General features: G+C 38.6%; 1 protein-coding gene across 2 annotated transcripts in view; it reads right to left on the bottom strand.

Moving 5' to 3' along the window:
* Nucleotides 1–17,130, bottom strand: part of CNTNAP5 (contactin associated protein family member 5) — an 858,994-nt gene that overhangs the window by 49,408 nt on the left and 792,456 nt on the right. For both annotated transcript variants that reach the window (XM_044242676.1, XM_044242675.1), the window contains 2 exons: nt 8,634–8,764; nt 1,209–1,296 (listed from right to left, as the gene is read on the bottom strand). In XM_044242676.1, coding sequence (XP_044098611.1) covers nt 1,209–1,296; nt 8,634–8,764 — 219 coding nt within the window. The remainder of the gene's footprint in view (nt 1–1,208; nt 1,297–8,633; nt 8,765–17,130) is intronic.

Here is a 17,130-nt window from a genome sequence, read left to right as displayed (position 1 = left end):
TTCAGCTCAGGTCATGATCTCAGGGTCCTGAGATCTCAGGGTCCATAGAGCTCTGTGTTCAGTGGGGAGTCTGCTTGAGTTTCTCTCCCTCTGCCCTTAACCCTACTTGTGCTCTTCTCTCTCTCTCTCTCTCTCTCTCTCAAATAAATAAATGGTTTTTTTAAGTACAGTTATTGCGATGAGCACCGAGCTATGTATAGAATTGCTTAGTCTTTACATTGCACATTTGAAAGGGGCATCACACTGTATCTTCATTACACTTGAATTTTTAAAAAATGAGAAAAAAGGGAAGAAAAAGGAAAATTGAAAAAAAATATATGGGAAAAAGATAGACCACATAAATACTAACTAAAACATACGTGTATCAGATTTACTAATAATAGACAAAACAGATTTAATCCCAAGGAGAAATTAAGTTAAAAAAACTACTTTAGTGTGAAAAAAATGTTCAACTTATCAAGATAAATAAATTTCAATCTTGCATGCATCTAATAAAGACTCTCATTGTATATAAGATGAAATTTATAGAACTTCCAGTAGAAAAAAGCAAAATCCACTACTATAAGAGATTTCAAACCTCTTTCCATTGGTGATGAATTAATGAAGAGATTAATCATTTGAACACTCCAATAACAGACAGCCAAATTCCTTAATTTATTTAAAAAATAAGAAAATTTAAGTTAAAAAAATAAATATCTGAAGTTAATTAATTAATTATAAAGTAAGAAAGCATTAATTATTTTACTCAACTTATATGTTAATGTGCCTTACTCAGCCATCTATAAAGTATATATAAATACCAGCTCCCAACACTGCTACATATGTCTCAGCACATCCTATGCCAGAACCCTTTTTTATTTTATTTTATTTTATTTTATTTTTTAAAGATTTTATTTATTTACTTGACAGACAGAGATCACAGGTAGGCAGAGAGGCAGGCAGAGAGAGGAGGAAGCATGCTCCCTGCTGAGCAGAGAGCCAGATGTGAGATTTGATCCCAGGACCCTGAGATCATGACCTGAGCCGAAGGCAGAGGATTTAACCCACTGAGCCACCCAGGTGCCCCAGAACCCTTAATTTTAAAAACTTTCGTGTTAAAGGAGCAAGAGCCTCCAGATTTGAATCACTAAACAACCCAAGGGAAATTATTTATTTCTTCATTGATTTCAACAAAGCCCACTGGAAGGGAATGGATAAGAACAACAAACCTCTGACTTTGCCCAAGATGAGTGACCGTATGGCCCTGAATTCGACTTCTGCGGAGAAGTTGTAACTTAGTCGCAGTTGCCGATCCACCTGCAGGAAAACAGAAAACAAAGGTGCATCAGCAGAGGTCTGTTTAAGTAAAGGGAATAAAACCCGCCCATCCGGAAAGAGCTTGAAAACACACACAGAGAGCAGATCTCTCTTTGGGACTTTCTCTCAGGAGAGATAAGCTATGTCTCACTAATTCTCCCACAATGCATGAAAAATACTCCTTTCTTCCCTCTTGGTTAAATAAAGGCTTTCATACAAGTCATCTCCCTGGGAAATTCTGTACAGCTTTTGACAGGTATTTATCTCCCCACTGAGATTTTCTCACCAAGTTCTTTGCTGCAAACAAGCAAATAAATGAAGCCTTCTTGGAACCATGCTGTGCAGGACTGACACTGAATGGAAAGCACAGGTTCATTCCCCATTCCCCTCTATCCCAACTTGGCCTTTGCTGCCCCTTTGCTGCAATAATTCTGACCTGGTCCCATTCAGGTATGGATATGGGAATTTTGCTGAGCAAGTATTTCAGTTTGCCAAAAGGTTGGACCGTGAGAAGAGGTTAGCTGAACAGTTGCCACCAACATGAACACCTGATAAGCCCCCCTCACAGGGGTAAGCAAAAAGCACCACTGGGATTCTTTAGGACTTTATTTACAAGATAATCCTTTAGGGCACCCTCTTCTTATGGCTTAAGTTAACCCTAGCTCTAAACCTTTCTTCCCCTCCTCCTCATTATAAGGCAATGCTACCCATCCATTCAAAGCTTTTTTGGTCTAGTCAAATCTGCAAATTCTTCTAGGCTCTACATTAAACATTCACATGATGTTTTCCTTGAAAGGATCCTCATTATCTTACAGTTTGACTTGGGGGGGGGGGAGGAATTAAGAACCCTTAAAATGATGTGCCCAGCCCTGTTCTCCACTCTGAGCAGTTAACCCAGGATGGAGACTCAATTTCCCATATCTCACAGTCCCTTCAAACCCACTTCTGCTCAGATTAACATCTTCTGGGATCCTCTGGGTTCTGCAGTGGTGTCTGCTGTGAGAGAAGTCAGCTGCTATGACTTGTGGTGCATCATTAAATACTTATTACTATTTCATTTATGAAATTAGACTGGAATGACATTTGCTATTTATTGAACACTTGGTATGTATGAGACATCATATTGAAGTATCTTGCAAAATATATGCTTCCTTATAATACTGTCAAATAAAATAATAATAATAATAATACTGTCAAATAAGCATTATCACCCTGTATAACAGACTGAGGAACTGACATTCTGGAGATCAATAACTTGGCCAAGGCCAGACAGTGTCATAAAGCAGTGTTCCATTGCCATGTGGTCCACCCATCGCTCCTTATGGTGTTTGCTTTACTTGTCCACACCTCTCTAGATATCTGAGCAGCTTGTAGACAGTCACTGTATGTTTTTACTTGTCTTTCAACAAAACTCATCAACAAATATCTGAGAATCTACTGTGTGTCAAACACTGTTCTACGTACTCCATGGGCCCACCTCGTCCAGGAAGCTTCTCTTGATGTCTTGATTAGACCAGCTGACACTCTTCACTATGCTCAAGGTGACTTTTTTTCTGCTCCTAACTTGGAATTTAAAGTGCTGCATTATAATGATCTGCTTCTCTCTTTCCCTCTCCCTCTCTCCCTCCCACCCTCACTAAATTATTGCCTTTTTGAAAAGTCAGACATCTTAGTGATATATGTTTTCTTTAGGACCTTCTACAGAAACTAGCAAAGTAACTCCTAACATGGGTTTGTTGAATGAATGAATAAACATCCTATACTGATTCCCTTTCTAACTTGGGGGTTTGGGGACATAGTTAGTCACACCACACTCACTACCTGGTAGTGCCTGCGCCATTAGGTACAACATAGGGTTTTTGGTGCTCATCATGCCCATCAATAGTTTGTTTAATGCTCATGGATTCAGATTCAGTCCTTGCTCTGAAGGAGTTTTCTTTCCGTCCTACTTCAGAGCTTGGTCCTGTGTCTTCTACTCTCTCAAACTGAGTAGAGGCAGGGGCCTCCCAACAGGGGCAGGGACTTCCCCTCATGCACCCTTGCCAAGGTTGGAGAGGAGGCAGAATGGGTAGAATTTCCTGTGGAGCTGAAAACAGTGTGAGCTGAGTTTCCCCTCACCTGCTGCCCAGAGTCCACAGGATCAGCTTCCTGTGCAAGTTGTCCTGAACCCTGACATGTCCAGGCTCAAATGTCACACATGGGAGAGCTCACTGTTCAAGTAGATGAGTCATCCCTATTCTGCTATTCTGTTTTGTGGGAACTTACCTAGTCTTTTGTTCTTAAACCAGATGACTAATGAAGGAGAGAAGGTGGTAAATGACAATCAGTTAAGGGAGTTTTTAGAAAAAAGAAAAAAAAAGAGTATTTTTTAAAGGTTTGGAGAGGAAGGAAAGTGACTCAAAGGATACTTGAGGCTACTGCTGGACTATGGATAGTTGGGGGATGGGTTTCATCACTGACATGGAATATGGGCATGTAAGCATTACAACTGGTTCAGGTGCAGAGTTACCAAGCTTAGCAAATTCATAGGATAAAAACACATAAACAAAAAAGAGGGGTATACCAGATACATTTATTTTTAGGCTTCAAAATTTTATAATATGGGCTATTGCAATCATTGCGGTATTTTGTGGGAAATACATTATTTTTTCAGATTTCTTTTTATTTGTTTTATGGTTTCACGTTGGTTTTGTTTTTAATTATAATTGGTGGGGTGGTAAAGGGTGACATCCTGTCTGGAGTTCTATATAACTATTGGATGTTTAAAGTTTGAAATCTGGTCTAGAAAAGCTTTTTTGATCTCAGAATCTAGGATGACCAGTGGTCTTGTCAAGTTGTTAAATGGGATGGAAAAAGAAGATAATGGAACAAACTTTTTTTGAGTAAGTCCTACATGCCAGGCATCATGCTTGGTCTTTTAGTTATGTTCTTTCATATAATCTTTATAAAAACTGACTGAGCTCAGTTTGCATTCTCATCCCCCCTCTTTTTTAATAAAGCAGTAGACCCGAGTTCAGAAAGGTGAGTAATGGTCTAAGATCACATAATGTAAGTAGTGGAACAGAAATTCACACTCAGGTCCTATAGGAACGCCTTTCTTAACCTCAGGATTTTCATCTCTGGAAAAAAGGAAGTAATCACTTTGCTTGAAAAGTGCCTCGAACCTCCTTCTTTACAGTTTTTTGTTGAGCTGGCATTTGGGTAAACTGGCTTAATCTGTTTAATGCCATGCATGCATTTTAAATAGGAACACTGAAGTTCACCTCCATCACCGGGGCATTTGGGGTGACCTGTATCTTAAAAAACACTAGCCAAATTACAATTCTCAATCATCTCCGGGAGTACTTGCTCCTGGTTGTGGCCCAATCCTCATGTCTTCCTTCTTAGCATTAAAAGACAGGAGGAGAAATAGCAACTCAAGGACTGGGGGTTGTGAGGGAATCTGTTTTTAGGCCCAAGAAGCCTCTGGCTGATTGAATATGGTGATTCCCACCTGCCCTCTCTCTCTCTAACCAGTTCTGAGTCGGGCCTATACCCTGCCTCACAGGACCTAAGGGCAGGACTGAGATGTAGTAGGGGCCTACACTTTTCTGTTTTTACTGAACAGTTTTTTTCTAAGCAGGAAAGGAGAAGAGAACTAGGCACGATAAGAGGGATGGTAGTAGTATCAGGGAGGCAGGTGTGTTGTGTTACTGTGTCAATAAACTGATTTGAAATTATTTTTTAAAAAAGTCCCCATTCCAGTTTTTTCTGCACTCTTTGTTTCTGCACTCTCATGTGCTTATCATTCAGTATTAAACTGATTGCTGGAAATCCTTTTTACAGAAAAAAGAAGGAAATACCTCCTATTGTTAATTCTCTCACTGACCTGTTTCTGTCTTCCATTTGTGCAAAAGAATACAGGAAACAAAAAGAAGGAAAATCCACCAGAATGGATCCTGCATGTCCCATCAGTACCTCAGTCAAAACATTCAAATGAGAAGTCATCTTTTCCGTCCCTTTTATCCTCCAATCTTACACCAACGCAAACTTTCTCCAAAGACGTGTCCCTTTTATTTTTCAAGAGTAAATTCCAGAGGGAAGCTCATTATATTATAATCACTCAGGGATTATTTATTTATTTATTTATTTTTACCACATAATGGACAATTATTCTTCAACCTCCACTCAATCAAGAAAACTAAGAGTCAATCTTGACTTCTGCCATAGCCCACATCCAAAAGGTTGCCCAGTGCCACTGATGTTATGTCTATAACATTTCACATCTCCATCTCCATGGTTTTTCCACTGCACTAATTGAATCCCTCATGATCTCTTTCTGAGTGGCCTCTGTCATGTCTCATCACTCCCAAATGTGTACTTCCATGCAGTGATCACAGTGAGCCCCTAAAAATGAAATTCTAACCACACTGCTTACCCAATGGTTTCCCTTCATTTTGCCACAGGGCCAATTTTATCTCCTCCACATAATACATTAAGCCCTGTGGAATTCATTCATTCTGTTCATGAATACTAATTGAGTCCCTGCTGTATGTTAGGCACTGCTTGATAAAGTGGGGGTTCTATGAAAAGAGTGAAAAAAATTCCTGTCTTCTAGAAGAAAGAGAAGATAAAGAATTATATAAATAAATAAATTATATTGAATGTTAGATTGTGTTTGAGTATGGTAGTGAGAAAGTCAAAGGGCTAGGTCACTGAATTAAGGTGATCAAAAATGGCCTCATTGAGAATAGCTTTTTGAGTGAAGTCCTGAAAGAAGTGCAAGTACAACCAGGAATGTAACAGCAAGGGGACCAGAGTGGCATGAGTAGAGTCAAAGAAAATACTGATCGATGAGAAGCAACATGGGAATGAAGCTGTGGACGCTTGGCCGTGGAGATCCCCTTAAGCCTCTGGTAGGTCTTTGGCTTTTACTGTACATGAGAAAGAAAACCATCGAAATGTTTGAATGGAAGAGCACTACCATCTGATTAATATTTTAATAGGATCTCTCTGGCTCCTGTCTTGAGAGCACACTGTAGGGGAACAAAAAACAAAAAGTGAAGGGCATATCTGTCAATTAAGATGAAAATGTAAACTATAATAATCCAAGGAAGAAATGAGGGTGGCTGGGACAGGATAGAAATTGGTGATCAACAGGATGTTGCAGGTGAAGAAGAGAGATATCAGAGATGACAGTATAATGTTTAGACTGAGGTGATGCAAGAATAGTGCTGTCATTAACTGAGGTGTGGAAGATTATGGGGATAGGGAATGTGTAGGGAAAGATTTTCAGTAATTTATTGTGAAATTTGTAACATTCAAGATGCCCAATGGACATTCAAAGAGATAAACCAAGTAGGCAATGATAGATAGGTCTGGAATTCAGAGAAAGGATTGGAGTTGGATATACAATTGGGATTAATTAATCAGCATTCCATGGCACTTAAAGATGTGAGTCTGAGTGAGATTAGACACAGAATGAGTGCAGACACAAAGGAAATGAAGATGAGTCCTGGGATGCTCCACTTCAGATGACGATGGGAGGGCAATGAAAGAGAAGACAAGGAGCAACTAGCAGATACAGAAGAAATAGCAGGTTAAAGTGATGTCCTACAAGCTAAATAAGAATTTATCTCAAGAGCTAAGGCATTACTATGTCAAATGCCAATGGGAGGACAATTAAGGAAATGATTGTTAGATTATGTAAGACTACTGGTGTTTTGAGACGTATAATTTTAGTCCACCGCAGAAACAAATCCTTTATTGGTTTAAGAAAAAGGAAGTGCACAAATAGCATGGAGGACAAGGGGTGTTAGAGAGGAGTAGGGAATTTGGGTAAATTGGAAGGGGAGGTGAACCATGAAAGACTATGGACTCTGAAAAACAGTCTGAGGGGTTTGAAGTGGCGGGGGGGTGGGCGGTTGGGGTACCAGGTGGTGGGTATTATAGAGGGCACGGCTTGCATGGAGCACTGGGTGTGGTGAAAAAATAATGAATAATGTTTTTCTGAAAATAAATAAATTGGAAAAAAATACAAAAAAAAAAAAAGAAAAGAAAAGAAAAAGGAAGTGCAGCTTGGAAGACCAAATATTTAAACATTTCCAAGGATGTGGGCAAAAAACTGAAAGAAAAAATGGGACACTGTATAAAGTCAGACAAGAGAGATATTCCCCTCCCTGATGTAGAAAGTGTTTTTTGTCATGTTGTGTTGTGTTGTGTTGTAGTTACATTTGTAATGCATGCAAACCTTGCATGTTTATGCTTTGGGAAGTCATCCAACAGAACTAGGAAATGTTGACAAAGGAGGGGAAGATGCTATAGTGATGTTCTTCAGTGGGGTAGGAGACCTGTTCCACAAGTCATGGAATCAGTCTTAGATAGAAGCCCTGTCTGCTCATATTCACCAACATGAGGGAGACAGAGTGCCTGAACACCAAGCATGTGGGCAGGTGTATGTGGTGGTGAGAGTGTGCAGGCATTCTAAATGCTACATTTATCACAAGAAAGAAGAAAACAACGTTAACTTGTGCAAGTAAAGATAGGGTTGTAATTGTTGTGGTGTAAGGAGAAAGAAGGAGGTTTAAAATTACCATCTAGGTGATCCAGAAAGTGAAAAATTAAAAAAATAATAATAATAAGAGGCACTTGCTAGACAGATGGAAGGGCTCACGTGAGGTCATGATTTGAATAGGATAAGCTGGACTCTGCCACTTCTCTCTTGTCATGTGCCCTCACCTGATCCTTGCCTTTTATACCAAGACCAATGGAATTCCAGTGTACCTGCCACACACTATAACCTGCTGGACTTCTTTGCTGATTCTCATGTAGACCCACCGTCTGAGCATTTCTTTCCCTCTTCTCCAGTTTGCCAGTTCCTACTCACCTTCATTACTCAGTTTATTCCTAACTTTATCCAAGAAAAAAATACTGGTGCCCAGGAGAGATCAGTGACATCATCTATGTTCCCATATCTGTGCAATTTCAACCCTAGCCCTTGCAAGTCTCTTGTAATTTTCTCTTCAGCTGTGTGTCTTCCTCTTATACTCCAGTTCAGAGTTACCAAACTTGATCGAGCTTCAGAATCACCTGCTACCCCTCTTGCAAAGAAGTTTTGATTAAGTAGATCTGATGTCAGGCCCCAAAATTTGCATCCCTATCAAGGTCTCAGGTGATGTTGGCACTGGTAGGAAGAGGGGAACACACTGTAGTTCAATTTTCTTCAGTTCGTCAAAAGCTGGAGTCAAGTATCTGTCTCTAGAACTTGGCTGCACACTTGGTTTAGGGTAGAAGCTCAGAAAATTTTACTGAACAGACAAAGCATATTTGGCCGAATGAGAAGAAGAGAAGTAAGGTACCTGAACTGTAAGCTCTCTTCCCTCCCGGTTAATGTTCAGGTGGTGCATCCTTCTGTTAGCAAAGTTCTCTGCATCAATATTGAAAACGTGGGTTTCTTCCTTGCTTAGCTGATAGCGAACCTGTAAGCTTCCTTGAAAAAATATTAGAAATTAGAATTAAACATAGGATTCATAAAATGCAAAAATATTATCAGATTGTCTTAGTTGATCATTACTGTTTTCTAAGGATTTATATATATCCTTTTATTATACAAATTTTTAAAAATGCTATATTAGTACATATATTACTATTTGTATATACATATATCCTATATATTATTTACTATATATATACTATATGTACTATACAAATTTCATTATTCAAATTTTTTAAAATTCTGTATTATTATAACATCTGGGTCCATATGGAAAATCCTGAGTACATGTGCAAAATTTGTGTGTGTGTTGTGCGTGTGTGTGTGTGTGTGTGTGTGTGATGAAAAACCATAATGCCAGGTTGGAATATAAAAGAAGCTCAAGTCTATTGTGTAACTGGATTGTCAAAACTTTAATAAGATAGAATCATTTTCCATTCTCTCTTCAATTCCTACCACTTTTTATAATTCCTTTACTTCCTAATTGCCTTCATGGAATTTCATACTACATAATGTGAAATAAGATTATAAAATCATCTAAGCCAGAATAGAAGAAAAACATTTGGCCTATTAGACCGAAACACAATTGAATCAGTTGATACAAGAACCACTACAGCTAATGCTGGTTTCCCTGGTTCGTTCGCTCTCTCTCCTTTTGGCTCTGTCTGTTGCGTATTTCTACATATGGTTTCCTAACTATTATCGTCTGGGTTTTTATCACTTAAATATGAGTACTAGCTCTGGAGCAGTAGCATATTTGGTGTTGAGAGGAGCTGAGCAGCAGTGCAAATGTTCAGGTATAGGGCAAGGGGACCTGGCCATAAGGAAACACCTTTTGTGTGCACTGGTGGGTTGTTCAGTGGCATGCTCTTCCAGACTCCTTCCAGTTCTAAGAACTGGAGTGTTTTCATGTCTATTTCATGTCTATTTCAACCCAATAAACTAAATCAGAATGTGATAATTATGTGTTAGGTACAGTGATGAGGACCACATTTCTTGAGAGTATTTGGAGTCTTGCCATTCCACTGTCTGGGTAATTCATATACACATGCAGATTCTGCAAACGTATTCTGTATGCATTTGTCCATTTTAAAATAACTTATATTTTAAACCTCTTCTCTAACACCTGCTTCACAATGATCCATCTTACATGTTAACAGTCTCATAGGGACCATGTCTATCAGAGTTTTCTGAAGCATCCCCAACATCACAGTTTATGTCTAAAATACTGCAACCAGTTCTTCTAGAGCCATACAAATACTGATATCAATTTCTTAGGAGTTTTGATGCAATCATTATCTTCTCCTACAGGCTCTTCTCATTTCTACTTTAACAGGTACTGGACTGTGTTATTTGTATACTCACCTGTCTCTCACACAAATCTCTAAGCCCCTTGAGGATCTGCACATATCTTAGATTCCCAGTGTCTGGACTATGATAAATACTCAGTAAATTTTAAAGAAAACAAGCAAGCAAGCAAGGAGGGAGGCAGGAAAGAAGAGGGAGGGAGAAGAGGAGGGAGGAGGGAAGAAGAAAGGAAGGAAGGGAGGAAGGAAGGAAGGAAGGAAGGAAGGAAGGAAGGAAAAGGATGAACAAATTCAGTGGGGCTTAGAAACTTTTATATCTAAAGAAGTAACTCCTCTGAAACCGTACAAATCTGGTGATACATATTCTCAATAAATTCAGAGGCCAATGAATTATTCTTAGAAACTGTTTCACCTTGGTATTTACTGACTCAAAGCTGGGAGAACTTCAGAAGAATACAAGGAGTGGTATACCTGAGGAAGTGGATAATTCCTGAAGGTTCCCTCTACAATTTGGTTGTGTCTGCACTAGCTTATCCTCCTGCATTTGAGGCTGTGATGTTTCAGGGAATTAATTCAGATTTGGATTCCAACCAATTGGCTTGAATATTTTGTCTCTTTTTAGTATTTAGGGTTCTATCTCTTTCCCATGCATCTGGATTTGCCTTATATATCTAGTCCAGTCGTTTTCAAATTGGTTGCAAGTTAGAGCACTTTTGGGGACCTGGTTGGTTTAGTCAATAGAATGAACAACTCTTGACCTCAGTATTGTGCATTTGAGCCCCATGTTGGGTGTAGAGATTACTTAAAAAAATAAAATATTTAACAAAACAGAATATTTTATTAAATGAAATCCAAAGTGAAAGTTATAGAAAGCAGAACAACCCTGGAGCTTCTTGAGTTGACAGAAGAATGGGAGGCTACCTCTAGGCTGCTGCTGCCACTATCCTCTCCCCCTCCACCCACCTTCACCCCAAAACCTCATGTTGGCCCAAAGAACTCTTTGGTCACCCAGAAGCATAGTAGAAAACCTTGACTCTTCGGAGTGACAACTCAGCCTATTAGGATTTGGTTACATCTGTCCTGGACAGCTTTGTATCACTCATGTGCACCCCATAAGACATCCTATATAGCAGTCTCTCCCTGCAGTCCTGACCATTGGGACCACACATTCCAAATACTCATAGGCCCATAGGTTTGACAAGCTTAAAATTGGATTTGTCTAGGCTTTAAATTGATAAGTGGCAGATCATCTCTACATATCTATGTGGAGGTTTCTAGCTGAGGAGAAAGACCTTCAGGTTAAGGAGAAGCCATGCTCTCCTTGGAAGATGTTGGATCTCTTTCTTTCTTTTTTTTTTTTTCTCCTTAAACAACATAAATTTATTTTATCTGGACAATAATTCTGGATTCTAGAAGTACAAAATGTTTTCTTAAAGGTTCTAGGCTAGGATACTTTTATGCCTCTTCTTCACTTCTGGTGGATGCTGGCAATCCCTGGCGTTCCTTGGCTTGTAGATGCATCACTCAGATGTTCTTTATCTTATCTTTATCTTTATCTCCCTGGTCTCTCTGTTGGCCCTATTTCAAAACTCTTCTAATATTTAACAAAGGATACCACATACCATTTAGCCGGTCATTTTATTATTCATATCCTGCTCGATAATTGTCTATTCATAAGCATGGGAAAAAATGAAGTAGAAACTCAAAATTGAAAAGTCCAAATAATATCTAGTTGAATTCCTTGAGTTGGATTTAGGGTAAATATTCTTTCATCTCAGTCATTTAAAAACATGATTTTGTTTTCTTTTTTCTTACCGGTTCCCACTTTTCCAGTGTTCTTACTCTACTGTCTTCCACCCTGCCATTAGTGTGGCTATTATAACACATATTCAGTCTTGCAACTCTAGCACTTAAAAAAATCCTAAGCCTCCTTAATTCTATACAATATATTCCAACTTCTTAGCCTGATGTACAAAGGTTTTTTTTTAAACCTTTCTAACTTTATCACATACATATTTTTCATATCTGAATCATACCTGAATACTCGGCATCTTTCCAAATAATGCACTTCTTTACCTCTGTGTGTTTTTCTTTTCCTCTGCCTCTTCTTCTGCCTGGCAGATTACACTTCATTCTTTTACATCTAGCTCATGTGACCCAAGTCTTCATTAACCCCTAAGGCCGGCATAATCTACTATATTGCCACTGTGCTCACTTTTAGTAACAAACTCAATTTATCATGTTTACATTGTCTTTCCTCTTGAATTTAAGGCCCCTAGGAGGGGTAGTTGCCTATTCATCTTTGTATCTATAAAGTATAACACAGGGTTGGCTATCATAATCCTCCAGAAGATATTTTTTGAATAAAAATCCATTCTTGAGAATTTTATTAAAACTCCACCAAAATTATGAACTAAAAATTATTCAATGCCTAATGTGTGCCAGATAAATTAATAGTTACAATATTTTAGTTCTATTTTTAAGAAGTTTATAATTTACTTGAAAGCAAAAGCAAGGTCATATATACCTACTGTATTTTACACATTTAATTCTGTATTAAAGATACTTCTATTCTTTTCTTTTTTTTTCAAATTTTGTTTATTTATTTCAGAGAGTGAGAGAGAGGGAGAGAAAACAAGTGGAAAGCAGAAGGAGAAGCAGACTTTCCACTGAGCAGAGAACCCAATGTGGGGCAGGATCCCAGGACCCCAGGATCATGAGCTGAGCTGAAGGCAGATGCTTAACTGGCTGAGCTACCCAGGTGCCCCTAAAGATATTGATTTCCTTTTTTTTTTCTTTTTTCTTTTTTTTTTTCTTTAAATAGGCTCTATGTCCAGTGTGAAGCCCAAAGAAGGCCTCGAACTCACAACCCTGAGATCAAGATTTGAGCTGAGATCAAGAGTCAAATGCTTAACTGACTGAGGTATCCAGGTGCCCCAAGATATTGATATTTTTTTATTAAATCTTCAGATCAGGAACTAGATTTTCAGGGATATAAACAGCTACACAAATAAAGAATGATAATAAAAAGAAGGAGAAGAAGATTCAAACTCAGAAGTACAGAACTTCAAAGTATATGTTCCCTCCAGTAGAGCATCCTGACTCCAAAGAGATGTGTGGTGGGGAAGATGGATGAGTGGTTGGACAGAGATGTTGATGGTGGAGCAAAGGGAAAGGTAAATGATTTGACAGAACATTCACATTTTGTGAATTCAAAATGATGATGCTGGTAACTAGTGCATCACTGAATTCTCCTGAAACCAATATCGCACTGTAAGTCAACTAACTAGAATTTAAATAATCTGAACATGAAAACAAAAATTATGAGCAGTTAAAGGGCTGAGGTAATGAGATAGTGTTTTTCAGAGAAAGAGGTTTGTTGGAGGAAGGTAGAAGTTAGCTAGGAAAACAAAATAGAACAAAATATAAGGTGATATGCTTATGCAGTTGTAGAGATTTAAGAACAATGCTGTTGAGTTTTACCATGCTTGAAGCAGTAAAGCTGTAGGCCGTTAGCGTTGATGAGCATATTAGCAGAACATACACCCAACCAACCTTCTCATTCTGAAAGATGGAAAAAAAAATTAAGATCCTGCATGTTGAGGGGAAACTTGGAAGAGATTAGTAGAGAGAGACCAGGCAAAGAAGGTTCACACCAGAGTGACAAAGAATCTGGACTTGTGCTTGTAAAGAGGGGTCCCATAAAGGGCTTTAGACATATGAGTGACTGGCCTGACATACAAATTTGGTATCTAAAGAAAATTAGCCTGCATACCCAGTGTGCATGGCAGATCTAAAGGGTCTTCCACCAGCATGGCCAGTTCTCACAACATCCACAACCTCCTGTCACCATATTTACTAACCTATCAATTTCTAAACCCATGTCTTTTATCTTCTATTATTTAACTTATATAAACTGTCCATGATCTCACCTAGTATCATTTTATGCATTGCTTCTCATCCTTCTCATGTACTTGAAGACATCACTTTGTCAACATACCCTACCTTTTTTTTTTTTTTTAAGAGTTTATTTATTTGACAGAGAGTAACATAGCAAGAGAGGGAACAAAAGCAGGAAAGTAGAAAAGAGAGAAGCAGGCTTCCCGCCGATCAGGGAGCCTGACACAGGGCTTGAACCCGGGACCCTGGGATCAGGACCTGAGCTGAAGGTAGATGCTTATTGACTGAGCCCCAACATCCCCCTTCCTTTACAATCTTTTTTGTTGTTGTTTCATCCTCTGTATTACTTCATTCCCATTAACATTTTTTCCTATCTTAAAGGAGAAAAAATGAAAAGAAAAGAAAACTTCAACTTTTTAAATTTTAGCCATTGCCGTTTTCCTCTGTTCTCTTTTGGTCTGCCATAAAACTCCTGAGGCTTTATCTATATTTCCTGTCTCCAATCCCTCTCTCCCATCTACTTCTAAACTCCCTCCAATAAGATTTCACCCCTGGGTCTCTCCTAAAACTTCTACGGCTGAGGTCATTAATGACCTTCATGTTGCTAAATCTAATTTTCCACTTAAAATCCCCATCTTAACTCCCCTTAACTCTCCTTAACATTCTATACAGGTCACTCTCTTCTCTATAAAATTCTTTATTTAGCTTCCAGGACATTCTCTCTCCTAGTTTCCTTCCTTCTTCACTGGCCATCTTTCTCCCTCTGCATCACTGATTCCTCTATTTCTGCTTGCCCTCTTAATGTTCAAGTACAAGGGCTCAGTCTATGGACTTTTCAGTACTCACTGCCTTGACAATCTCATCCAGTGTTAGGGTTCCAATGTTATCTTTCTGGCATCCTAGAATTTCTGTTACACATAATTTGGATAGCTGTAAGTTTGAAATCAAAGTGTCAGCATTTTCACAAGTCTTCTAAAGACTCTAGGGGAGAATCTTTCCTGTCTTTTTGTAGTTTTTTCTGGGACCTGACAATCTTTGGTGTTCCTTGTCTTATATCTGCGTTATTTCAAACTCTGCCTCTATTGTCATGTCACACATCCTTCTCTCTGTGTGTCTCCATGTGTCCCTGAGTCTATGTATCCCTATCCCTTCTTCTTATAAAGATACCAGTCATTGGATTTAGGATCTACTCTAATCCAGCATGACTTTACCATAACTAATTAATTGTACTAACTAATTAAGTTGTGTTAAGTTGTGCCATTTCTACATAAAATCACATTCTGACGTTCTGAGGTGAATTTGGAGGGACACTACTGAAACCAGTATATTATCTAAATGTAGACCAATTCCAAATTTCTATCTCCAGATTGGTCTCCCCCGCCACCTGCAGGTTCCTCTATACAATTACTTTTTCAACATCTCTACTCAGATGCCTAATAACCTCAAACTTTACTATGCCCAAGACAGAATTTATGATCCTCTTTTCTAAACCTGTTCCTTCCATAACTTCCCACCCAGAAGTGGCAAGCCTCTACTTCCTGGTGATTGGCCCAAAAAATCTTAGAACCTCCCCTCATGTTTCTTTGTCTCATACCCTATTTCCAGCAGAGTACGACATAATTTTATGCACCCCTTTTAAAATATATGCTGAGGGGCACCTGGGTGGCTCAGTGGGTTAAGCCTCTGCCTTTGGCTCAGGTTGTGATCCCAGGGTCTGGGATCGAGCCCCGCATCGGGCTCTCTGCGGAGAGCCTGCTTCTTCCTCTCTCTCTGCCTGCCTCTCTGCCTACTTGTGATCTCTGTCAATCAAAAAAATAGAAATAAAATCTTTAAAATAAAATAAAATATATGCTGAGTCCAACTATTTCTTTACCTCCCATCAATTCCATTATTATGACCCTCATCCAAATAGCCAACATTTCTCATCAGATGATTTCAATAGCCTCCTAACTACTCCTCTTCTAGCCTTAGCTTCTTATAGACTATTCTTACCAGAGCATCTAGAACAATCTTGTTAAATCGTATATATCAATAAAAGTCAGATCAGTTGCTGTAAATCAGATAAACTACTTCCCTGCTCAAAGCCCTTCCATGACTCCCCATCTAATCCAGACTAGAAGGCAATGTCTTTGTTAGGATTTTAAGGTCCAATTGCTTTTATTGCTTCTCTTTCCTTATCACCTACCCTGTTCCCCCTTTCCTTATTACCTTCCCCATTCCCCTTTCTCACTGGGACCCAGTCACGATGCTTCCCTTAACAAGCATATATCTGTCTCAGACTTTGCATTTCCTGTTTTCTCTGCCTAGAACACTTTTCTCTGGATATACCCATGTGTCCCCCAAAACCCACACCCACTCCAAAATCCTCCAAGTCTTCGCTCAAATACCACCTGTTTAAAGAGGAACATGATGGCCATGTTAGAAACTGTGAGACCCTCGCCTCACTTATATGTATTCCTGACCTCTTTACCCAGCTCTCCCCCTCACACACACACAGCTTATTACCTTGCAACATTTTGCTTATTGTTAACATTTATTATTTATTGTCTATCTCTGTATACTAGAATGTCAGTTCCATAAAGGCAGAGATTTAATAAAATGGAAGAGTCCAAAACAGAAAATATGAATAATATTCCCTACACTTAGGGGAAATATTGTTTTAGTCATACAAACTGATTCTGAGTCACTATGTAAAAATATTCCTTACAAAGACTTTGGTAAGACACTGTAGAAAAGTCTATTTTGTTTTCAAATACCTAGTTTTTAGAGTACTTACCACCATCCTGCTCTTTTCTTAATTCATACCTTTTTTTTTAACTTGTTTAGTAATTTTCATTATCTATTTAATTATAAGCTCCATAACTGAACTTTACCTGTATTTTTTTCCTGGGGTATACCTAGTGTAGAGAAAAACATGCCTAGCTTCTAGTGAGGGGTTCAATAAATATTTATTGATTTTTTTTTATTAGACTGAAGGAGTGAATGGTTTTGGCGAAATATGAAAAATATTTATTTTATGTCACCCATGCTTCAACATATAGGGTTGATCATGATAATTTCAATAGTTTTCATTGTTACAGCTATGAATGTTAGGTATTGTTATGGGTATAATTAATGGTATTAAATATGTTGACTATTTTGTTCTAGGGATTGTCT

This window comes from Neovison vison, chromosome 3 (assembly GCF_020171115.1).
Source record: "Neovison vison isolate M4711 chromosome 3, ASM_NN_V1, whole genome shotgun sequence".
NCBI lineage: Eukaryota > Metazoa > Chordata > Mammalia > Carnivora > Mustelidae > Neogale > Neogale vison.
The sequence above is the reverse complement of the archived record's forward strand: the minus strand, read 5'-3'. Positions and strand labels throughout refer to the sequence as shown.